Source organism: Spizellomyces punctatus, assembly GCF_000182565.1.
Source record: "Spizellomyces punctatus DAOM BR117 chromosome Unknown supercont1.8, whole genome shotgun sequence".
In the NCBI taxonomy this organism is placed as follows: domain Eukaryota; kingdom Fungi; phylum Chytridiomycota; class Chytridiomycetes; order Spizellomycetales; family Spizellomycetaceae; genus Spizellomyces; species Spizellomyces punctatus.
Window position 1 is genome coordinate 776678 of NW_015971544.1, and position 19431 is coordinate 796108.

The following is a 19431-nucleotide window of genomic DNA, read 5'->3' on the forward strand; positions in this document are numbered from 1 at the left end:
GCAATATAGTCCTTGTTAACCAATCTTTTAACCGAGGTAGTTGCCCGTCGATCATACGCAAAGCAAAGTGCTCTGACAAGTGAAGCACTGAACAGTGCTCCAAGTATGAGATGGGAACTGTTCGCCACCGAAACATGGCATCCAGCGCCGTCGGGTAAACGTTTGACGTGGGCTGATCCGAAAGTAGGAGAGCTCGATGGGAAGGATCTGTAAACTGCACATTGAGCATATAGTCCGTCAGAGCGCCATCGAGGTATAGGCCCTCTCCAGCACCCGGAATGGATTCACATCGTTCCTATGTCGAACGCGCAAGTTGAGTTAGCGGAGGGTTATCCACCTTGTTTTCCCCAGCATACCTGCACAAATGGTATACACGTAGTCCCATGCAAAACTTCATACACATTTTCCTTGACGAGCTTAACGAATCTCGTGTTATTTTCACCTCCAAAACCATTTGCCAGAAATTTGGGCACTTCATCTCCAGAATAAAATACAATCCTTTCGCACAGTCCCGTCAGCGCACGTTCATTGACCAAGTTGCCGACTGCGTAGCATCCCAGTACAGCCCGCAGAGCCCAATCCGGGAGTTGCTGGTAGGAATCACGAATATTAGATACAATAATGGCCAATCGGAACTGCGGGTGGGTGAGAATGTCTGACATAAGGTCCGGTGGGGCGACTAGTCGGTAGAGCTGGTCCATCATTGGACGAAGAATTTGGGGCGTATCCTGCATTCAACAGTCAACCACCAATACTATCTCGGCCACTAGGTCATATCAGAATTAACCCACCCCGGCATTGTACTGCATCCAGCAATAGTGCTTCATCAGCTCTTCCGTCAAATTTCTCTCAGTAGAAACGAGGCTTCCGATTAAGGCCATAAACCTCATTGCTCCAGTGGACGATCCTACAAGCCATTTGGTACCGCTTAATTTGCTCTTGGCGTACAGATTCTTGATACGCGATTCAAAACCAGTCGTTGTCAACCCGGATGGTCCAGATGCGGGTGCTATGTAGATGCTGACCAGAGTTATGTTGAGCCATGCCTCCAACTGATTCCCAATGACAACAGAGTGTATGAAACCTGAAATAATCCAGATCTGCGCTCTCCAAGCTCTGGCGCTCTGTTTGATGAATCCTCAAGCACTGGCTGGGGATAAACTTGAAAAAATGCGGTCCGCCATCGGTCAGCTGGCGATGCGTACTCAGACAACGACGCTGCGCGCAATTGGTTTGCACCCGATACCGCGCTTCTTTGTTGCCTTTGACAGTATGAGATCGGATGCGCTCTGTCTTGGGCATGGCGTATAACCTGAAAAGTAATCGGAACACCCGGGATACTCTTACGTATCCTATCACAAAGTTTAATGGAGGCCTTTCATGTCATACACTCTGGTTTGACACCAGATCAACTAGATGAACCTCACCTACCAAACTCGACCCTGTGGCCGTCAAAGATGCAAATGAAGGCATCCTTACGCAAGACTTAAGGGATGGATCGACACCTTCAGGTACGAAAGATCGACCCAATCCTCATCCCATTTTGCACAGTTTCAGATCCACATGAAGTGATTATGTCAGCATAGTGCTAGATTATCTAATGCATCATTCTAAAATCCGGCACATTCATTACTTCTTTGTCGGCTCAAGCAATCTGGCCCATACAACCTCCGGATCATCTGCAAATCTTGGCAATCCTTTACATATATCTGCAATCATCTGAATATGATCCTAGAACATGGGATTATTTAGTACATTATAATGCAGTTGATCCAAATAATGATGTTTATTTATCTTACATATTGAGAAGGATCTTGTCCGAAGGCATTCTGACGTTGATGTAAAACCGCTATTTTTGAGCGAAAATACGTATTTTTTATCCGGGCCTGTGTTCGGCATCTGTTGAAAACTGAGATGTAGGTGCATTTTCAACAGTTATAGCAACATAGGGTTCCATACAGTTCGCGTTCCCGTTCATGAGGTGTCAGCTCGTACGGTTGCAGTCGTGGCTACCCAAGAAAACGTTGAGCTCTAAGATTTTGACAGATAAGCGGGTTCAAACTAACCTCCTTTAAGCCGTCTAATACATTCCTCCATTGGACACGATGAAGCCATCGTGCTGGAATGGCTGCTTTATGCCCATGATCGATCATGATTGTCTCTGTATCTGGCGCTTCAGGCACACGTTCATTTTTGTGATGTGACACACGGGAGAGAAGGGTGTCCAGAGCGATATGCCGACCTACATGAAATTGGTTTAGCGGGAGGGTCTCATGTTAATCGCCACGAGTAACCTTACCATGGCGGACTGGGTCATTCCCAGGTTCGCGCATATCAGGTTCCGGGCGCTTTTGGGAACAATTTCTCAATACTCGAGTACGGAGGGCGCTGTAGAGACGAGATTGAATGGATTGGTACCGAGCCTGACATGTGCAATTGAGCAGATTAGAGCGATCTAGCATAACGGATACGATGAGAGAAGACATACAATCTCGTTCTCGGCTTCTTGTTCACTTCTGGTATTCAGTGACTCGGGCTCACAAGACATCCAACTGCCTATATCTTCAAAATCACTTTCATACTGAACTTCTGGCTGTGGCATGGTCGACGTTGATCGGGGACTGTTTTCCGTGACAGACTCAAAGTCTTCAGTATACTCCAGATCCTCGCCATCTGTTCTACTTGGGACATCATTTGAAATGACAGGGATGGTCTGGTGCCGGGGAGTGGCAGACCCACTATTGACTGATCCATATGTTTCACTACCAAGCTCATCGGAGGACAGAGTATCTGGGAGGCTGCAGCCCACGGCCTCCGCACTTTCACTACCCGACTTTAGAGAAGCGTTGATTTCTGATATCGATGATTGCGTGCTGAGCTGCTGATACGCATCCTCTGGTGGAGTTCGGTTCTCCTCATGAATCGATTCAAAATCTTCCAGATAATCCTCTATCGACTCCATGTCCGTGTCGATATGCGACGAGGTGATTAACGGAAGGTGGGGGATGATAGATGTGGTAACTTCTGGTTCCAAAGCGCACGGCGCAGTTGGTGGACTACTTGAGGTGGACTTGTACGATTCACTGGCGGTGTGCAAAGCCACGGATGCCTCAGATACGCATTCCGGTTCACCTGAACCCTCTTCAACTATCTCGTCCAATGTCTCATGACTAACTGTATCTTGTGTCTCTACTTGCCCGAGGGGCACGGAATCTCTTTCGGATATGTTGTTAGCTTTCAACTCATAGTTACTGTCGGGAGCCGCTTCGTTATCGGACATAGCCCGGTTTCCGTCCTTTTTCGTCCGTTCCACTTCAATACCCTGCCCATCGATTGTACCCGTTACATCGACAATACCCCCGAGGGACTCGACAAAGGCATCTATGTCATCCACATCCTCAAAGTCATCTGCATAGGAATCTAATTCATAGTCATTATTCTCGGATTCTACGGACAATTCTCTGGTAGAGTATGAAGAGGGGAATGACTCTGCAGTACGTATGGATTCCGCAGAGCATATGGACTCTGCAATGGATTCGGAACTAGAATTAAACATATCCGGACATTTTGACCTACAGCGCTTGGGAAGACGCGAACGTTCATTGAGATGCGCAGCACCGCGTTTTCCTCCATGAAATGATGTTCTTGTCCACAATAAATTTTGTCTATTTCATTGCCTCCAATGTCCTAACCGACCATGTACAATTCATCTACAATTATCGTTAAACAGTGTCAACCACTACGAGTGACACTCTCAACATGTCCTTAGCTCCAATCCACCAAACAAATATACAAGCAGACAGACATGACAAAAAAGCAGTCTAGTCCTTTTTCACTCCTGAAGGTACGTTGATATTGATAGAGACCGCATCCACGAACGTGTCGGTGGATCCAACGACGTCCGCACCAGCGGAGCGAACCATAGTACGAAGATCTGCATACTCGCCCTCGGCGAACGGTGCTCCCCAGGTGGTAGGGTCCAGTTTGCTGGGACGTATCATGACACGGACGAGCTCCTCGCGAGTGGTGTGGCAGAACTCTTCGACCCGAAGGTCGTTTTCATCTGAAAGGTTTTACAATATATATGAGCATCGGACGACAAAAATGAGCGCGTCAGTAATACCAACCGTATCCGAACGGGTTCTCAATTTCTCCACCAATACTCTCGATACCCAATAGCGTGAAGGCAGCGATGAATATGATTGGGATTGTTCCCCAATACACCGTGCTCACCAGTTGGAATGGTAACGAAAGGATATAAAGCGTAAGAGTTTGCTGCAGATGGATCGAATACGCCAAAGGAATCGGAGTGTTGCGAATACGTTCAAATGATGTGAGACAATCCACCATTGCCGACAGGGCGTTTGTCATGGCAGTCTGCTGCGACACGTCAATGAGCTCTATATGGACAATGTTTCAGTCAATTGGTAGATCTGCCAATGTGTGGGGCGAGAACAGTACATACCCAACTCTCGACATCTTCCAATGTAAGATGATATATGGAAGGAGATTTCCAATGGTAGGTTCTTGATCTCCGGGTGTTTGACACCAGGCACAAAATCCGGCAAGTGTATTAAAAGATGGTGTAGATCTGTGTATTTGTGGCCAAGCTCGTTCCGGAGGTAATGCTTCGTGGCCACGGCAAACGCAAGGAGAAGGTTCATGCAGCCCTTCTTTTCCAAGTTCTGGTGCTCGTCGCGCCCTTGCACACCAATCCAAACAAACCGTGCCAAATTACGGACTTGCGTGACAAGAGTTCCCCAGAGGCGACGTCCTTCCCAGTATCTGAAATGATGGAACAAATCAGTCAGCTGGAAACTAATATGGCAGCAGTAAACAATACTGACCTATCATATGCCGTGTTCGTTCTGAAAACCAAGAGCAACGAGATGACCACACCCAAAATCGTAATCAGCTGTGGCGGTATAACAAACCATTTCACATTGGCGGTCATGTAGAGTGCTGTCCACAACGTTCCCCACAAAGTGTGAATGATCGCTGGCCAAAACACCCTGGGGATCACGGACGCCTTTATTCTAATAAGGTCCCCGTATGCATGCTTTGCTTCGTTTCTAATCTTGTGCGCCCGAATTTTGCGTTCGACCAGCTCGGCCTTGCTAAGCTCGCCAGAGATACGAGGAAACCCATGAGAAGGCCGACGTAAATGCCGAGGAGACGGAGGCGGTTGGGCTCCACGCTCCTGTGAGACGTCGTTGCCTCCTTGAATGAGTACGTGCTGAGACGTGGCGGGAGTCACAATGGTAGGGGCATCGGCCCCGCCGTCTCCAAAGTCCATTCTTGCTAAAATCTTTGAAAACGATATGAATTCTACTAGCTTGGAAAGGCCTACCAACGACGTTTCCTTCTCACCTGCACTCAGCACAATTCGCCTAAAACGCCGTGTTAACGTTTTCAGGAACACTTTTGCAGAGTTCACGCAAGATGGAGGTGAAAGAAGGAACAAACCTTCTTTTCCAAAACAACGACGACGAGGAAGAGCGCTGCGGATGAGATCCATTCAGCCGGGTGTAGTCACTGTGCCACCGGTCTGACGGCCAGCCAAGGGTTGAAGGCCGAAACCCATCTCCCCTGGGATGCTTTGTTGACCTTCCTTGTTTTTCAATACATTTTTATTAGTGTTTTCTTTTTTTTTTTTTTCTTCCAAAAGTAGGGTATGCAGGATATGATCCAACACGATTTGACATATGCGGAAAGATATCAGGACGGATGGTCGGGAGCGTCAGTCGGACGGCAGGGGCGACGCTCCGCCATGTATCCCGCCCGTCCCGCCCTGCCAAGTGATCCTGTGGTCTGCGGCGATCGCATGTATCTGCATTTGAACGCCCGCGCATGTCGTTTGCCAAACTCCAGCGCACCGGCCCTATCACAAAAATAATGTGCATGTCTTGTTTATAGCTTAACGTGGATGCAACAACTTCTGCATGATTACCAGTATTGGCTATTTGCATACCGAATAATGGCGAGAAGCGGTCCATCTGGTCAATAAACCAGCTACTAGGCTATTACATAACACATGCCAAAGTGTTCATCTATCATCACACTCTCCTTAGTAAGACTTTATCAGCAGCAGTTTGTGACAAACTTGATTTGGGGGGTATGCAGTTGAGAATACCTTGCAAGCGAATCTCTGCCACACCTGACAGACAAACGCATTGCAGTATCCAGCGGCGCCTTTCAGCCGTGCCATAATACCGTATGACAATTAGGACCATATACCCCACTGTACTTGCCGCTCATATCACAGTGCGCAGGTTCCTTCTGGGAGTCCCTTCGTATTCACTTCAATTGATGAGATTCAATTAAAGTATTTTTTGACATGGTACCGTAGATACACCATGTTCTTCTGGATTTTCTGCATGGACAAACGATTGGATGTGGGTTGCATTCGCCAATAATATTCATTTCATTCGTTGAAACCAATGACGTTTTTGATTGTCGATCGCTCCCTGTGCTTTGGGGTGCATGCATTGAATTCAACAGTTTAGGTGCAGTATTGTGTGACGCCGACGCTTATCAAATAAATGACATAGTGGTCATTCATCAACTCCGACACAACCTACAACGACAGGTGCAGGCAGACAGTTGACTGGTAAGCACCCTAGCATCCGTACTGGTTCAACAGCTGGGCGGGAAGAGGAGAATCCAGGATCCATAGCCATAATTATGTCGATACATGGGCAGGAGGATCGAGAAATCCCATAACCGCGTCACGCCCGTCTAGGAACAAAGCCGGCCAGCCCGCCAAAAGAAGCTTCTCATCTTTATGAACGGGTTTTTAAGGCTCACGCCACGCCCGATATCAAAGAAATGAAAAATGTCTCCGAAGCTCCGATATTCTAGCAGTTTATAAAAGATGGCTAGAAAGCACGCAAAGTGCAGTACGCCCGCTCACAGATTGTTAATTATTTTCATTGAATTCGGTGGGGAAACAGGCTCCTTTGTTTTTCTTCCCCCCTCATAGTCCCCGTCCATGATTTGACAATAGAACAATAACGGTTTTGCATCATGTGGCTTTCGGTGGTGACAGTCGTGGCTCCTGAGGATCCGTCTAATATGTCTACGGAAACGGACCAAGTTCGTGATGGTCCAATCTTTTTTATTCCGTAGAGGGATGGTACTTTCACTGACACCTCTTTCGTCTTGGATTTCCTTCGTCTGTCCACCAAATTTCACTGCAACCTTGAATTTACAGTATTACGTAATCTGTTTCCGACGCAGTTGACCAGCCCGAACAGATCACCGTTATTACCATGGCCATTGATTCCCCCGCAATGTTACCCGCGCCAGCATCCCATTGCAGGTTCATTATTCTTCTCTTTCTCTTATTGTATAATATCCGGGTGGATGCTCAACCCTGGCCCGTAACATACATCTCCGCAACTACTGGACAAGACACAGTTGGATGCGGTGCAGCGGTGGATACGGCTTGCAAGGGCTTGCAGGCGGGAATCAACTCGACCGCGGAGGGGGGTCTCATGTGGGTTCAACCTGGGATATACCAAGGACCGGGGAATGTGGACTTGAAATTGGCCGGTAAAGCGATAAGGTGAGTTGCACAGATTTTTGAACCTTCTGAGAATGGAACCTCACTAATTTCATGCCGATCGTTCCAGGATGCAAAGTACCCATGGCGCCCAATCCACGATCATTGATGGCGGCAAGGCAAACAGAATCCTTTCCTTTAATACGGGGGACGGCAATGATGCTTTCATATCCGGATTCACCTTTCGGAACGGGGCCGCGTCATGGGGCGGGTGCATTGGTATCGGAGGTAGTGCAGCACCAGTGAGTAATCATGTGATTTTTCAGCTCTTGCCTGTCGCTTCGCGGGTAACTCAACTTCTGCCGCAGATAATTGAGGATTCTATCTTTACGAATTGTCAAACGTCTGCACAAACCGCCGGATCGTTGGGACAGGAGCAGGTAGGGCAGCAGACGCGCATATTATTCTCCAATCGTTTACGATTATGTCTTAACAGATTCCTCCATCCCGTAGAGTGGCGCTGGGGGAGCGGTCTACGTCGGCGGAAATTCCTCTCCCACCTTTCGTCGCTGCAACTTTACTTTCAATTGGGCTGAATTGGGGGGTGAGCAAATGTCTTCCTTCCCTGGTCGAATAAATCATCTAATAGGTTACAACTACAGGCGGATCGGCATGGCTGACCGATAATTCAAATGCAACATTCCTGCATTGCCATTTTGAGAACGAATCTGCACGGCTGTACGGTGGATCAGCTGTTCTCGAGGGTGCCAGCGGTGGAGTGTTTGAACGATGCGTATGGAGGAATAATTGGTCGCAGTATGGTGGCGCCTTGGACTCTGGGGGAACGTAAGTCGCGTGTGAAGATTGACCGTTTGATGCATTGTTTATATTTACTTGCCTTTGATACGTTGGTGACTCTCAGGAGTAGTACGAAACTCGTGAACTCTCTCATTGTTAATAGTTCGGCTGAAATTGGTGGTGCAGTGTACCATTACACAAACAGCGTCAACGAATTCATAGGATGCACCTTTATCGATAACAAAGCTACTGGCAACGGAGGTACCCATTATTCGTACATTGGCTTCCTGCTACATCTGAGAGTATTAACTCAAATCTCCCCCCATAATTAGGGGCAGTCATTGTGACAGCCAAGTCACAGCCCATATACAAGTCCTGCACCTTTATAAAAAATAAAGCTGGGGGAGTTGGCGGAGTGTTTCATACAGAGATATTTGGGAAGCTGATCATCGACAATTGTACGATGGTACAAAACTCTGCAACCGCCGGCGGCGGTGCCATAGCAGGGAGATTGAATGCAGAAGTTACCATGAGCGATTGTACCTTCAAAAACAATTTTTCGGGGAGTCATTCAGGTATGTTATTTATTGCAACTCGTGGTTGAGCTCTGAACACGACCTAACGGAATAGCGCAATAGGCGGCCTGGAAATAGCCGATTCAGTCATGGTCACAGACAGGAACTCCTCATTCATTGGCAACACCTGCGACACCGATTCTGGGGCCGCTCTTGTCCGTGTCAACGCATCCTTCTCAGCCCACCAAACCCGTTTTCTCAACAATACCGCATCATCGACTGGCGGAGCCCTACGAGTCTCGGATTCTGGAAGGCTGAGTTTGACAAATGTGCTCGTGATTGGTAATAGAGCTAATAGGACTGGAGGTATGTCATCTACCTGTTCTCCTCATACGGAACTGGTATTGTATTTACACTTATACTTTGACACTAGGGGGGCTATATGTGAGTACATATGGAAGTGTAATGGTGGCCGACTCGGTGATTGCAAATAATTCAGCGGAGGAGCATGGAGGAGGTAATGATTTTGATTACGATCGAATTGTGTTTAAATGTTGACTCTTTTTCCGAAGGCATCTTTCTCAACACGCCTTACTCAGCCAGTAATTCCGTCTCTAGCAAAGGCTACGTGACGCTAGTCAATACCAACGTCACCTACAATGTAGCCGAATACGGTGGAGGCGTTGCTGTAGATTCCTCCTTGCCGATCTTCCTTCAATCATCCCACTTACTCTACAATCGTGCGCATTTCGGCGGTGGAATGTGGTTACGATCCGCTGGGAGTACCATGGATCCATCAAGCTCGATTGTTGGCAACACTGCGGAACGTTTAGATGTGGACGTTCTTCCGTCAAGTTCTCAGTTTGGAAATATGGATGACGCCTCAGCACAAAGCAATAAGAGTCTACCCGATGGATTATATGATGATTCGGAACCAAGCAACTTTCGCGGTGGAGGTGGGGGTGGAATTTTCCATGATGGGCCAGGGTCCCTTTTCTCGTGCCTTTCCTACTGCGACATCAGAAACAATACTGCATCGTACGGCGCCAACCATGGTGGTTCACCTCGCATCCTACAACCTGATCCGCCGTTCTTTTTTGCGTCCCCAAAAGATACATTCTCCATCAGTGTCTCTGTTCTTGACGCTTTCAACAACACCGTCGATGATACTTCTGATCAAATGGTCGTCACGCTCTATCCGCGATCTCAGCAGGGTGCACCATTAGAATTGATTGGGCAAGGGCTCAAGAAACGCGTGGTCGAGAATGGGGTTGTGCGATTTGGACCGTTGAGTGTGATTGGGTACTTGAACAGAAGCTACAAATTAGGACTGTGGAGCGATGGGCTACCCGGGGCAGACGTTGAACTCCAGATTGTTAGTTGTGGTCCTGGTGAGTCGTCATTTGTTTATTTTATGAAGCGTTCGAACATTGCTCAGTATGCTTTTCTTATGTACGCAGGATATCAAAACAGTGCAGACCCGTATACAACTCCCTACACATGCCATATGTGCGTCAACTCCTTTTCTCGCATCCCCGACTCGGATTGCCTACCTTGTCCAGCGGGTGCAACCTGTCAAGGTCCCAATGTAACAGGTACTTGCTACAATAATTTCCAGAAATGATGGACACTAACATGCTCACTACGTAATGAAGCGGAACCTGGTTTCTGGATAGATCCTACTACACCTGCAGATGCGATTCCAAACGTGTGGCGATGTCCGCCTGGCCAATGCCTTGGTGACTCTAGATGCGCAGAGCACAGAACAGGGATACTGTGTGCAGAGTGTGAAGAGAATTATAGGTATATTTCGATTGTTGTTACTCTATTTAGAGTATGGATTATGTTCGTAGCTGACATTTCTGGTTCCAGCGATTGGCGAGGCAGTGGCATCTGCGAAAGATGCGACCGAGATGCCCCAGAGTGGCTCCTGATTCCTATCATCGCCGCGTTCATCATCAGTGGGATTCTTCTCCGCTTTCCCTCCCTATGCAAATCGAGTATATCAGCGACTCTCGTCTTCTTTGTCCAGTACTCATCCATTCTCCTCCCTGCATCCCCTGGATTTGAAATCATCACCCAATCCCTCAACCTTGCCTTCGACTGGATCAACAAGCTTAGTGGTACCAGCTGTATTTTACGGTTGAGCAACTTTGGGCGGATCCTTTTTGGAGGTTTCTTCCCATTAACGGGCCTAATGAGCTGTCTGGTGTGGGGGGTATTTATCAAGTTGTGGTATTGCTTGAGAGGCTGGAGGAAGAGTCGAAGTGCACGGTCTGCGGAGGCAGGGATGCCGGATGGGGAGGAGCCACGAAAGGAAGGAGCTGTTCCGAAAGAAGTAGTAATTGCATGGATCAATGCTTTTTTGTTCATTGTTTTATGGGCTTACCTGTTGATCTCGAGGTATTTCTTCACAACCATGTGATTGTAAGGTTATTCATTGCATTAACCAGCTCATTCCCATGTAGAGTCGTGTTGCGTCTACTCTCCTGTGCGACCATCGCCGGCCGGTACGTTGTCTCTGAGGCGCCCGATCAACTCTGCCAACAAGGCGCACATGCAACATGGTGGGCCATAGGATGGACGCTCGTCGTGATGTGGGTAATTGGTCTCCCTGTGGCTCTGGTCGGATTTCTGAAATGGGCACTTGTGGCTCGTGCGAGAGGCGGATCTCGGTTCTGGGTTGAGGCTCTTGAGCAAATTTATGCAGATTTTAAACCAAGATTTTGGTTTTTTGAGTTTGTGTTTTTGGTGAGGAAGCTGGTCGTTGTGTTGTTGGATGTGTTTACCCTATTTGATCCTGTGAGTGATTGCAAATGATTTTGTTCGTCATGAGTCGAATACTTATTGCTCATTGACCGTTACAAAACGAAACAGGTTGCCAAATCCCTCGCGGCGCTCATGTTTGCCTTTGCCAACATCCTCATCCTAACCTTCCTCATCCGCCCCTGGCGCCGGACGCGGGACAATCGTGTTGAAGAGCTGCTGCTTCTAATCCTCCTCCTTGAAGCCGGTCTCTCTCTTGGCGAAAGCAGCGCCAATACCACTGCATCTGCATCCGCGGCAACGCATCCCGGAGATCTCATTCAACGACTCCAGCTCGCTGGGCTTTGCCTGGGGATCATAGCTGCCCTTTTGATCGCTGTACCTGGCGTTAGAAGATTTCTTGGTCAATTGCGGTTTAAAATTTTGGGGCCGTTGGATGAACCCAGGGCTAAAAGCCGCGACAAAAGACCGAGAGTTTTGGCGGCATCTTCGATGACCATACATGGATCACCCTCCCTTCGTCCTGACGAAGAGAACGAGGCGTCAAATCCATCACATAACACCGACTCCATATTGTCATCTGGCGACGAGCAAGAGGACCCAGAGTCACCGCCTTCCGACCTGTTTCCAAATTCCCGATCAACCCTCCGGCCCCTCAAGGATCCAGATGTCGAACAAGGACAATTGACACTGCCCTCGGCACCAACTTTACTGATACCGCCACTACAATCAGCCTCTCGCCGTGGTTCAAAATCCAGCAATACCTCCGTCATGTCCACGATGCACGCCACGCAAAAATGGGTAGAGGAGAAATCAATGAGCACAGGGTTATTGTCCAATGCCCATATCGCTGCTGCGTCGCTCGAATTGAGGAGACCGGGCGATTTTGATGGAATGGGTGGGAATGGAGATTTGGGAGATGGTTTGCCCTAACAACCCTTGTTTGTGAGTAAGTAATGTTCGAGTGTGTGTTTTACATGTAGATATAAAAGAGGCGCAAAGACGCTGTTTATCTTTCTGTGCCTGTGCATAATAGTAATAGTAGAGTATGTTCTGAAGACAAACAAAAACTAGTTTCATGAACCTTGTGCATTTCCTCCCAGCCTACCTAATGTACAATACTATGCTGCCCTCACCAACTATCGCACTTTCATATTAGAGAAAATACTTTAAAATCTATCGAATTGACCCTCCTGCCGAGGTCCGGCTCCATTTGCCCTTCTTCAATCTGTCTGCCACAACCTCCTGTAGCCTCCTTACGGCTGCGGGGAGCGTCTTAGACGCAACATAGCGGACCACAGCGTCCGCTGACTGCCCAGATGAAGCAGGTGAGGAAAGTAGGTGGGTTAGAATGCATTTTGATGCATGCGTCGGATGGGGTTCTGTAGCAAAACAACCATAAATGTGAGCCAAGTGGTACCAACAACCCAACCCTCTAATACGTACCGCAGACGATCCCCGACAGGTCACCTTCTCCATTTTCATCCTTCGCAACCCGCCATAAAAGGCCCACAAGGCCTCCCTTTCTTTCCATTCTTCTTGAATGGGATAGGACAACACTTTCAAGCTCCTGGCCCGGGTTTCCTTCTCCTTCCGCAAACACCGCATGGTGGATCGACGTATGGTCGTCGATATACTCGATGCAACGAGAGGACTTACACGAAGGGTCCCAAGAGGGACGCGTTGGGAGGGACGTCAAAGTTTCGAACTGGGAGTGCAAAAGTCAACGATAGATCAAAGAATCATGATATACGAAGGGGTAAAACTAACCACGGCCTCTAAGGGCCCAGTCATCTCTGCAACAACTTTGAATTTGAAGGCGCTATCGGAAGTATTGATATAAACCGACGCATGACCATCCTTTGACACTTGTTCCCATCTACTTTCATCCTCCATGTGTTCAAAGACGTCTGCCAACATTGCATCAATGTCCTCCGCATATCGATGCGCAGTGCTTTTCTCATCCACTTTAATATCTTTCAAGATGGCATTATCCGTTGTACTATCCTCTGCTGTTTGCAGAGCAGCAGAAACTAGTGGTGAGACCATACTCTCAAATGCGGGTGTTAATGGGAGAGAGATACGTGGGGCAGGGCTCCACCGCTTCTTTGTGGCAGAAGCCCCAATGGTCAATTCAGGGTTCTGAGTGCTGGACTCCTCCTCATCGTCCTGATAAGATTCAATGACGGATACAGCGTCATCCGCTTGCTCTTCCATCTTTTCCAGCTCCTCCACAAGCCGTTTTACAGCTCGTGGTGCAATCATTGTAGTCATAAACTCGGAAACGGATGTTGCCAGATTGACATGGTAATTCACGTCGTGGATGTGCGTTAGGCGACAACGTGGTTGATCATCTGAATTGCCAACAGATTCTGATATGCAAGATACGATCCGTTACATTTCGCTCAACGTACGATAGAAAACAAAATCCTTCTCGAATTCCGTACCTATAATCGTTCCACAAATATTCACATCCGATATGATCCCTTTGACACCGTCCGCCTGTATGGTCTCCCAATCCCATTGGACCGACCTCTGCACAATTACAGCTCGTCCATCGCCCAATCGCTGTGCATGGTACAGCACAACCATGTCACGAGGGACGGCAGGGAAAACGCCCTTGGTGCGATAATATTGGATACGTGAGACTTCCCTGTGGGTAGTGGTGAATATGCGGAGCGTTTGAGCTTTTTGGGTCATGTCATCCCATTTTTGTCGCGACTGAGATCTTGTTAATTCAAGACAGAAAAAAGATAGCGAGTAACTGATTGGTACTTACTGCTGGATCCATGAGGAACTGGAAAGCTGTTTCAAGTGAAGCTTTTACCTCCACATCAAACTAAATAGTATATTCGATTAATAGTCTGAACACGTATAGTAATATAAGCGAAAGCGCTTACCCTCCAAGCCTCTGGGATACTCTTATGCTGCATCAATTGATACCCGGTTGAGGTACCTGCTTCTCTTCTCTCATTCCATTGCACCTTGTCATTAACAAGATGCAATGTGGTTTTGATCATCATCTCAATATCTCTCTCATAGTGGAGGGGAAGTCCGGATGTTGATAAAGACGACGCATCCGAGATGACGCGAGAAGTCTCTGTTTGGCTTGGCGACTCGGAAAATGGTCGGCTACTAGGGGAAAGGGTTGCAGAACGCGGGGTGGCTGGCGGGGTAATTACGGGTGACTTTCCGGGAAGTACAAGAGGTGGAGGAATGGGTCTTGGGGTAGGCGTCGCGTTGATGGGCATGGGCGCCGCCTCTGGAGCTTGGGAATTCCCAGTTTCAACAATGGGGACCTCTGCGACCGGCGCGACTGAGGATGACACAGCTTTGACGCCCTCCCTCATAGTAGGGACGGTCACGGGTGGGACTGATTCTGCAGTCGAGGATGATTGCACACTGCTGGCCGATATCGATGGAGCATTCCGTTGCTTCGACGTCCGTTCTCCGGCCCTTCTCCGAACCGCGTCGTTCACATCCATCACGGACGGTGGCACCACCATGTCCTCCAAGGGATCCACTGGAAACTCGCCAAAATGCTTGGGACTCGCCAGCATTCCTCTCACCTCGGCCGACGGCGCCGAGATTGTCCGCTCACCTGGGAGGACCTTCCAAAACACTCCCCCGTTTCCAGCTACAATTGTGTTCGCTCGTCCTCGTTTAGCTAATAACTCGATATTGGCCGATGAGGTGGGGCCCGGTTTGGATTCGGATGTCGGTGCGATAATGAGGTACAAGATGCTAACGCACATCAGTTGGTATATGGTGCGTTGAAAAGAGGAGACCTCCGAATGTGCTAGTGCTGTTGGATAAAGTAATAGTATCGATGAGCAAGAGAGCGACGCTATCTTAAAGGAACATCCAAAGCGTACCTTGATCAACAAACACAAGTACTGGAGCGATCATGGCGAACTTGAGCAAGAGAGCCTTATTCGCTTCGGACATTGGAGGAGAATCAACATGTTTCGTTTGTTCGACTACGGTCCGGGTTTGGGCTTTCTTGTTTTTCTTTGAAAATCCGACCATGGTTGGCTGTGAGGCTCAAGCGTTCGATCGTAAAACAGGATAGGCTATGAGGTGCCACGGTAGCTAAAAGAATGAGGCTCTTGGGCAAACCCAAGATTATAAGAGCACCACCACCAGAAACAAGCTAGTTTTGAGCGATAATGTCCAAATGTATATCTCCTCCTCCGCCGTCAAAAAAAGAAAATAAACAAACGTTTTCTTCCTGCTCAGGACAGCGGCTCCAAAATGCAAAAAGCGCTGACAGCAGAAACGCTTTCGCCAAAACCATCGGCTCTGGCTAAAATTCGAAATCTAACTGATATGGCGGACATCATCGTCATTACCTCTAAAAAGGGTAAAAAAATGTCAAAAACAAAATAAAAAACATTTTTGAACACCTTTTTGGAACACTCAGCTCATTTACACGAATTAGGAAGGCTGGTTCCAGTTGGTTTATTCTTCCACATTGGAGTTATCTCGCTATGTCCCGCATAACAAGAACATTGTTTTGCTGGACCGCACCCGAACACTATCCGACATTCCGTCATTTTTGGCAGAACAATGGCTCCATAGCATACGATATTTCAACAGCCATGGGGTAGAACTCATTTCGTATATGTATAATATATATAGGACATGCGCAATACAAAATTATTCACAAGCATTTCGCCACAGCGTCGCATTCAGCGGCCTCTGCCCAAACAACCAAAGCACCCACGTCTCTATTCCCCCAGCCTCTACCCTAAGCGCCATATTCATCGTCTCTTCAGTTTCAACTTTTGCCGGGCCATGCTCTTTGATCTGGCCTTCATCTTCTTCTTGTAAGCATTCCTGCTCATAAACAGTCGTTCTTTCTCTGCCTTTGTCATTGGTTTTGACTCTGTTTGGGTCTTCTCTTCACTATCTACATCCATAGTCGCCACAGTCTCCTCCGTTTCGCGTGTTCGTCCTCGTTCGTCTACCGTCTCGGCGACTTGGTGCGTTGGCTCCTGTGTTGCGAGTGCTTCAGTGGTGATAGAAGTGGCGGCCTCCGTTGCTGCTTTTTTCTGAACGAGACGCTCCAATCGGGCGGTTTCTGCGGGTCCAAATATCTAATAGCAAAAGTTGTCAACAATCGCCCAGGGATATTGAGCGACGTTCTTCTTGTTTGAATGATGCTCTGGTGTAATATCCCACATACCGTCTCCCGCTTAATTGCCCTGTTGCGTCGCATCGACTTTGACCGTAGTCCCTTTGCCATTTCGTGAGTTTGAAGTTTGAGCGGTAGAGGAAAGTGCCGTCAGCGGAGTTGCGCTCTGTTGAGACGACAAGGCGAAAAACAATTCGGAGAGGCGCAGCTTCATATGACCTTTAATGGGTAGATGATGTGCCACGTGATGTCCCAGCTCTCGGCTCGAACGGATTTTGAATCCACAAAGTGCCTTACGCTCGGACTAAGGCCAAACTGCAGCAACTCTGCAAGCTTGTTGGTGAACTCATATCCAACCAGTAATCCTTACAAAAAAGAAATCCAGAAAAAGCTAATATCAAGAGGGTTATTGTGGAGGTCCATGACACCTCCAATTCGGTGTGGTTGGAATTGGTGCATCACGTCAGCACCCACGCGAACACATTTTATGATAAAACCACCATCAAGTCCAAAGGTTTCAGCCCAGCCAATTCATTTCCATCTCAGCTTTTGTGCTCTACACTACGACATTCTCTCACTGCATAACCGCACGCTGGCGTTCCTACGAAGATCAAACTCTACGTCGCATATCGATGGAGATAGCACTGTAAGTCCCTCCCACTTTGACGGGAAAAACAACAAAACTTACATACTTTCCAGCTCTCGACCTCCAAGTAAGTAGTCAACCCTCGGCAAGCAAGGCCAACGTCCTTCTCACGTCCAATTAGCGTAAACCGATCATCATGGAACAACAGCGAGCCACACACCAGAACCTTAGATCCGCGAGAACTGATGTACAGTTTTGCGAATAGGATCTTGCATTCAAGGTTTTGGAAAGCTTTCTACTTTCTGATGGCATTTCTGAGTGTGGTCCTGTTGGGTGTGGTATGTTACCTGATTCTAAGCGGTATCTATGCGGTTCTGATAACTGACGGCAGGCTGCTTATAGACACTGGTTGAGAAATGGTATGTCAAAGCCGCCATGATAGGAACCCCGAAAACCAGGCAAACAAGCTGACCTGTACACTTTTCCCAGTCCGTCCTTTTGGTTTTACGTTCTCGAATACATTCTTAATATCTCCATGATTCTTGAAGTATCTATCCGATTCGTGGCTCTCGGAAAGGTAAACCTTTCTTTACTGTCTGTTGAATGAGCATGCCTCTGACACACCACACTACACAGCTCTTTTGGACCTCCTACTGGAACTTGGCTGACCTCTTGATGATCCCCCTATGCCTCATAACACTCTTCCTCCAAAACTCTTCAGAATGTACATCAAGCACCCGACGAGAAGCTGAAATGGAAGAGATTTTGCTGATCGTTCGGAACGTGGTTCTCTTGGGACGGTTGATTGTTGTCGTCGAAAAGTGCGTCTGGCTCCCCTCTCATGACATCCTAGTTTTGTTTTACTTACTTATGTTGTGTCTTATCCAGGAACCGAAAGCAGATGTACACCAAATCTACACCAATAGACTTTACCACCCTTAACGGGAAGCCACTGGATCTTATGGGAGATGTATTGCCAGGTGGTCAGATATTACCGGCCTACCATCAGAGCTGGGAAGAAGAGGATGATTTTATATGAAATGTGTATTTAACTAGTTCGGCTCTTCATATTGAGGCACTATATCTCGAAAACCAGAGTCACTTTATTATACTATGGCAAGTTTACAAGCAACAATTCCCGTTGGAATGTGCAAGTTGGTGTACGGTTCGATTTGGTAGTGGCTCGATCCAATAGCACACCCCAATTGCTTGATGTGTGAGCTCACCAACTGTTTCGCCATTGCCGAATGTCATTCCTTTCCAACCTTCCAACGAGCCCAAGACCGTCTACGCCGTCGTCTACACTACAAATGCTCAAGGTGTGTGAGATAGAGTTTGCTTTGCTCAGTTCACTGGATAGTATTACAATGCGCTCTTAACTCACCTGTGGGACAGCATTCGGGACCACGAAAATATGTGGCAACTGAGAACACAGATCCGCCGCCTGATCAAGGTACATTCCTCCTTCGTTATCCAAAGGTTATAGATAAATTTGCGAAATCATTTAGTAATTTGCTTGAACCCCTGCATGTCCATTTGAATATAAGTGGTCATTCCCGACAAAACCCATCCCTTCGTACGCATGCTCTACACCCAACCGGAGAACCAAGTACGTTTTCGGTCATGCACGAGTGATTCGCATAGTTGTCCTTACAGTCTCGTTGAATTTACAGCCAGATCTCCTCACGCAACCATACAAACGAGTTCAGGATAGCATGCAGCAGTTGGGCAAAGATTGGGCCTCAGAGGATGGGGAAGGTGAAAGGCTAAAGAAAAAAGTGAAGCGGTGATTGGGGTTGTGCCAGATCATTTTGATTGATGGGACGAGCATTCGTGGGTCCTTCTTGTGTGATAGTTCTATTATACCCGTATTATATGTAGGCCAACATTAGATGTCGGAGGCTTTTAATTATTGAAACCAATCAGCGATGAGAGTTTTTGCATGTAACCCGAACCTGTAAAGTTCCACATGCAGTCCAAGGTTTGGATGATAATAAACGAGGACGAAAGGGCTCGTCCGCGAAACAAATTAAGAATGATGCAAAATGACCAGCGTGCAGGAAACCTGTCGACGTGATTCACCGGCGAAGGGACTTGAAGGGCTTCAAAGATAAAAGAAAGCAGG

The 19431-nt window shown here is 47.8% G+C and overlaps 8 protein-coding genes across 8 annotated transcripts; 3 read left to right on the forward strand and 5 right to left on the reverse strand.

Moving 5' to 3' along the window:
* Positions 1 to 15: 15 nt before the first annotated feature.
* On the reverse strand, positions 16 to 1302 carry SPPG_09257 (uncharacterized protein; the record flags this gene model as incomplete). The annotated part of the gene is made up of 5 exons (XM_016757414.1): positions 16 to 24; positions 89 to 295; positions 357 to 728; positions 792 to 1020; positions 1085 to 1302. 5 exons carry the CDS (start codon positions 1300 to 1302, stop codon positions 16 to 18), a joined length of 1035 nt encoding a protein of 344 aa, XP_016607799.1.
* A 327-nt stretch (positions 1303 to 1629) lies between these two features.
* SPPG_09258 (uncharacterized protein) lies at positions 1630 to 3556 on the reverse strand (the record flags this gene model as incomplete). The annotated part of the gene is made up of 6 exons (XM_016757415.1): positions 1630 to 1731; positions 1800 to 1899; positions 1960 to 2009; positions 2067 to 2242; positions 2300 to 2423; positions 2489 to 3556. 6 exons carry the CDS (start codon positions 3554 to 3556, stop codon positions 1630 to 1632), a joined length of 1620 nt encoding a protein of 539 aa, XP_016607800.1.
* Positions 3557 to 3643: 87 nt separating this feature from the next.
* SPPG_05138 (uncharacterized protein) lies at positions 3644 to 5469 on the reverse strand. The gene is made up of 5 exons (XM_016753366.1): positions 5371 to 5469; positions 4848 to 5308; positions 4466 to 4785; positions 4128 to 4400; positions 3644 to 4063 (listed from the first exon to the last, which is right to left on the reverse strand). The coding sequence occupies exons 2-5, from the start codon at positions 5294 to 5296 to the stop codon at positions 3822 to 3824; spliced, it is 1284 nt and encodes a 427-aa protein (XP_016607801.1). The 5' UTR covers positions 5297 to 5308; positions 5371 to 5469; the 3' UTR covers positions 3644 to 3821.
* A 1802-nt stretch (positions 5470 to 7271) lies between these two features.
* Positions 7272 to 12641, forward strand: SPPG_05139 (uncharacterized protein; the record flags this gene model as incomplete). The annotated part of the gene is made up of 15 exons (XM_016753367.1): positions 7272 to 7567; positions 7635 to 7806; positions 7873 to 7944; positions 8018 to 8108; positions 8167 to 8350; positions 8427 to 8563; positions 8635 to 8877; positions 8941 to 9183; positions 9251 to 9334; positions 9390 to 10208; positions 10278 to 10412; positions 10473 to 10620; positions 10690 to 11220; positions 11286 to 11619; positions 11695 to 12641. The coding sequence occupies 15 exons, from the start codon at positions 7272 to 7274 to the stop codon at positions 12514 to 12516; spliced, it is 4311 nt and encodes a 1436-aa protein (XP_016607802.1). The 3' UTR covers positions 12517 to 12641.
* SPPG_05140 (uncharacterized protein) lies at positions 12513 to 15956 on the reverse strand. Its single transcript, XM_016753368.1, has 7 exons — positions 15459 to 15956; positions 14484 to 15388; positions 14363 to 14422; positions 14031 to 14304; positions 13354 to 13955; positions 13030 to 13291; positions 12513 to 12965 (listed from the first exon to the last, which is right to left on the reverse strand). Exons 1-7 carry the CDS (start codon positions 15610 to 15612, stop codon positions 12760 to 12762), a joined length of 2463 nt encoding a protein of 820 aa, XP_016607803.1. The 5' UTR covers positions 15613 to 15956; the 3' UTR covers positions 12513 to 12759.
* Positions 15957 to 16189: 233 nt separating this feature from the next.
* On the reverse strand, positions 16190 to 16864 carry SPPG_05141 (uncharacterized protein). Its single transcript, XM_016753369.1, has 2 exons — positions 16772 to 16864; positions 16190 to 16682 (listed from the first exon to the last, which is right to left on the reverse strand). The coding sequence occupies exons 1-2, from the start codon at positions 16829 to 16831 to the stop codon at positions 16347 to 16349; spliced, it is 396 nt and encodes a 131-aa protein (XP_016607804.1). The 5' UTR covers positions 16832 to 16864; the 3' UTR covers positions 16190 to 16346.
* Positions 16865 to 17141: 277 nt separating this feature from the next.
* SPPG_05142 (uncharacterized protein) lies at positions 17142 to 18440 on the forward strand (the record flags this gene model as incomplete). The annotated part of the gene is made up of 7 exons (XM_016753370.1): positions 17142 to 17366; positions 17420 to 17433; positions 17488 to 17644; positions 17709 to 17725; positions 17796 to 17883; positions 17943 to 18127; positions 18195 to 18440. The coding sequence occupies 7 exons, from the start codon at positions 17142 to 17144 to the stop codon at positions 18343 to 18345; spliced, it is 837 nt and encodes a 278-aa protein (XP_016607805.1). The 3' UTR covers positions 18346 to 18440.
* A 113-nt stretch (positions 18441 to 18553) lies between these two features.
* SPPG_09259 (uncharacterized protein) lies at positions 18554 to 19340 on the forward strand (the record flags this gene model as incomplete). Its single annotated transcript, XM_016757416.1, has 4 exons — positions 18554 to 18625; positions 18702 to 18759; positions 18854 to 18915; positions 18980 to 19340. 4 exons carry the CDS (start codon positions 18554 to 18556, stop codon positions 19094 to 19096), a joined length of 309 nt encoding a protein of 102 aa, XP_016607806.1. The 3' UTR covers positions 19097 to 19340.
* Between the last annotated feature and the right edge of the window lie 91 nt (positions 19341 to 19431).

Excerpts from the sequence above, each read along its gene's own strand:
- SPPG_05140 (XM_016753368.1), bottom strand. The coding sequence starts at position 15,612 with ATGGTCGGATTTTCAAAGAAAAACAAGAAAGCCCAAACCCGGACCGTA. Across the intron at positions 14,423-14,483 it reads GTATCCCAGAGGCTTGGAGG|TTTGATGTGGAGGTAAAAGC; the intron begins GTAAGCGCTTTC and ends TATACTATTTAG. Across the intron at positions 13,956-14,030 it reads TATTTGTGGAACGATTATAG|AATCTGTTGGCAATTCAGAT; the intron begins GTACGGAATTCG and ends CTTGCATATCAG.
- SPPG_05141 (XM_016753369.1), bottom strand. The coding sequence starts at position 16,831 with ATGGCAAAGGGACTACGGTCAAAGTCGATGCGACGCAACAGGGCAATT. Across the intron at positions 16,683-16,771 it reads GGGCAATTAAGCGGGAGACG|ATATTTGGACCCGCAGAAAC; the intron begins GTATGTGGGATA and ends TTTTGCTATTAG.
- SPPG_05138 (XM_016753366.1), bottom strand. The coding sequence starts at position 5,296 with ATGGACTTTGGAGACGGCGGGGCCGATGCCCCTACCATTGTGACTCCC. Across the intron at positions 4,786-4,847 it reads ACGAACACGGCATATGATAG|ATACTGGGAAGGACGTCGCC; the intron begins GTCAGTATTGTT and ends CCATCATTTCAG. Across the intron at positions 4,064-4,127 it reads TGAGAACCCGTTCGGATACG|ATGAAAACGACCTTCGGGTC; the intron begins GTTGGTATTACT and ends AAAACCTTTCAG.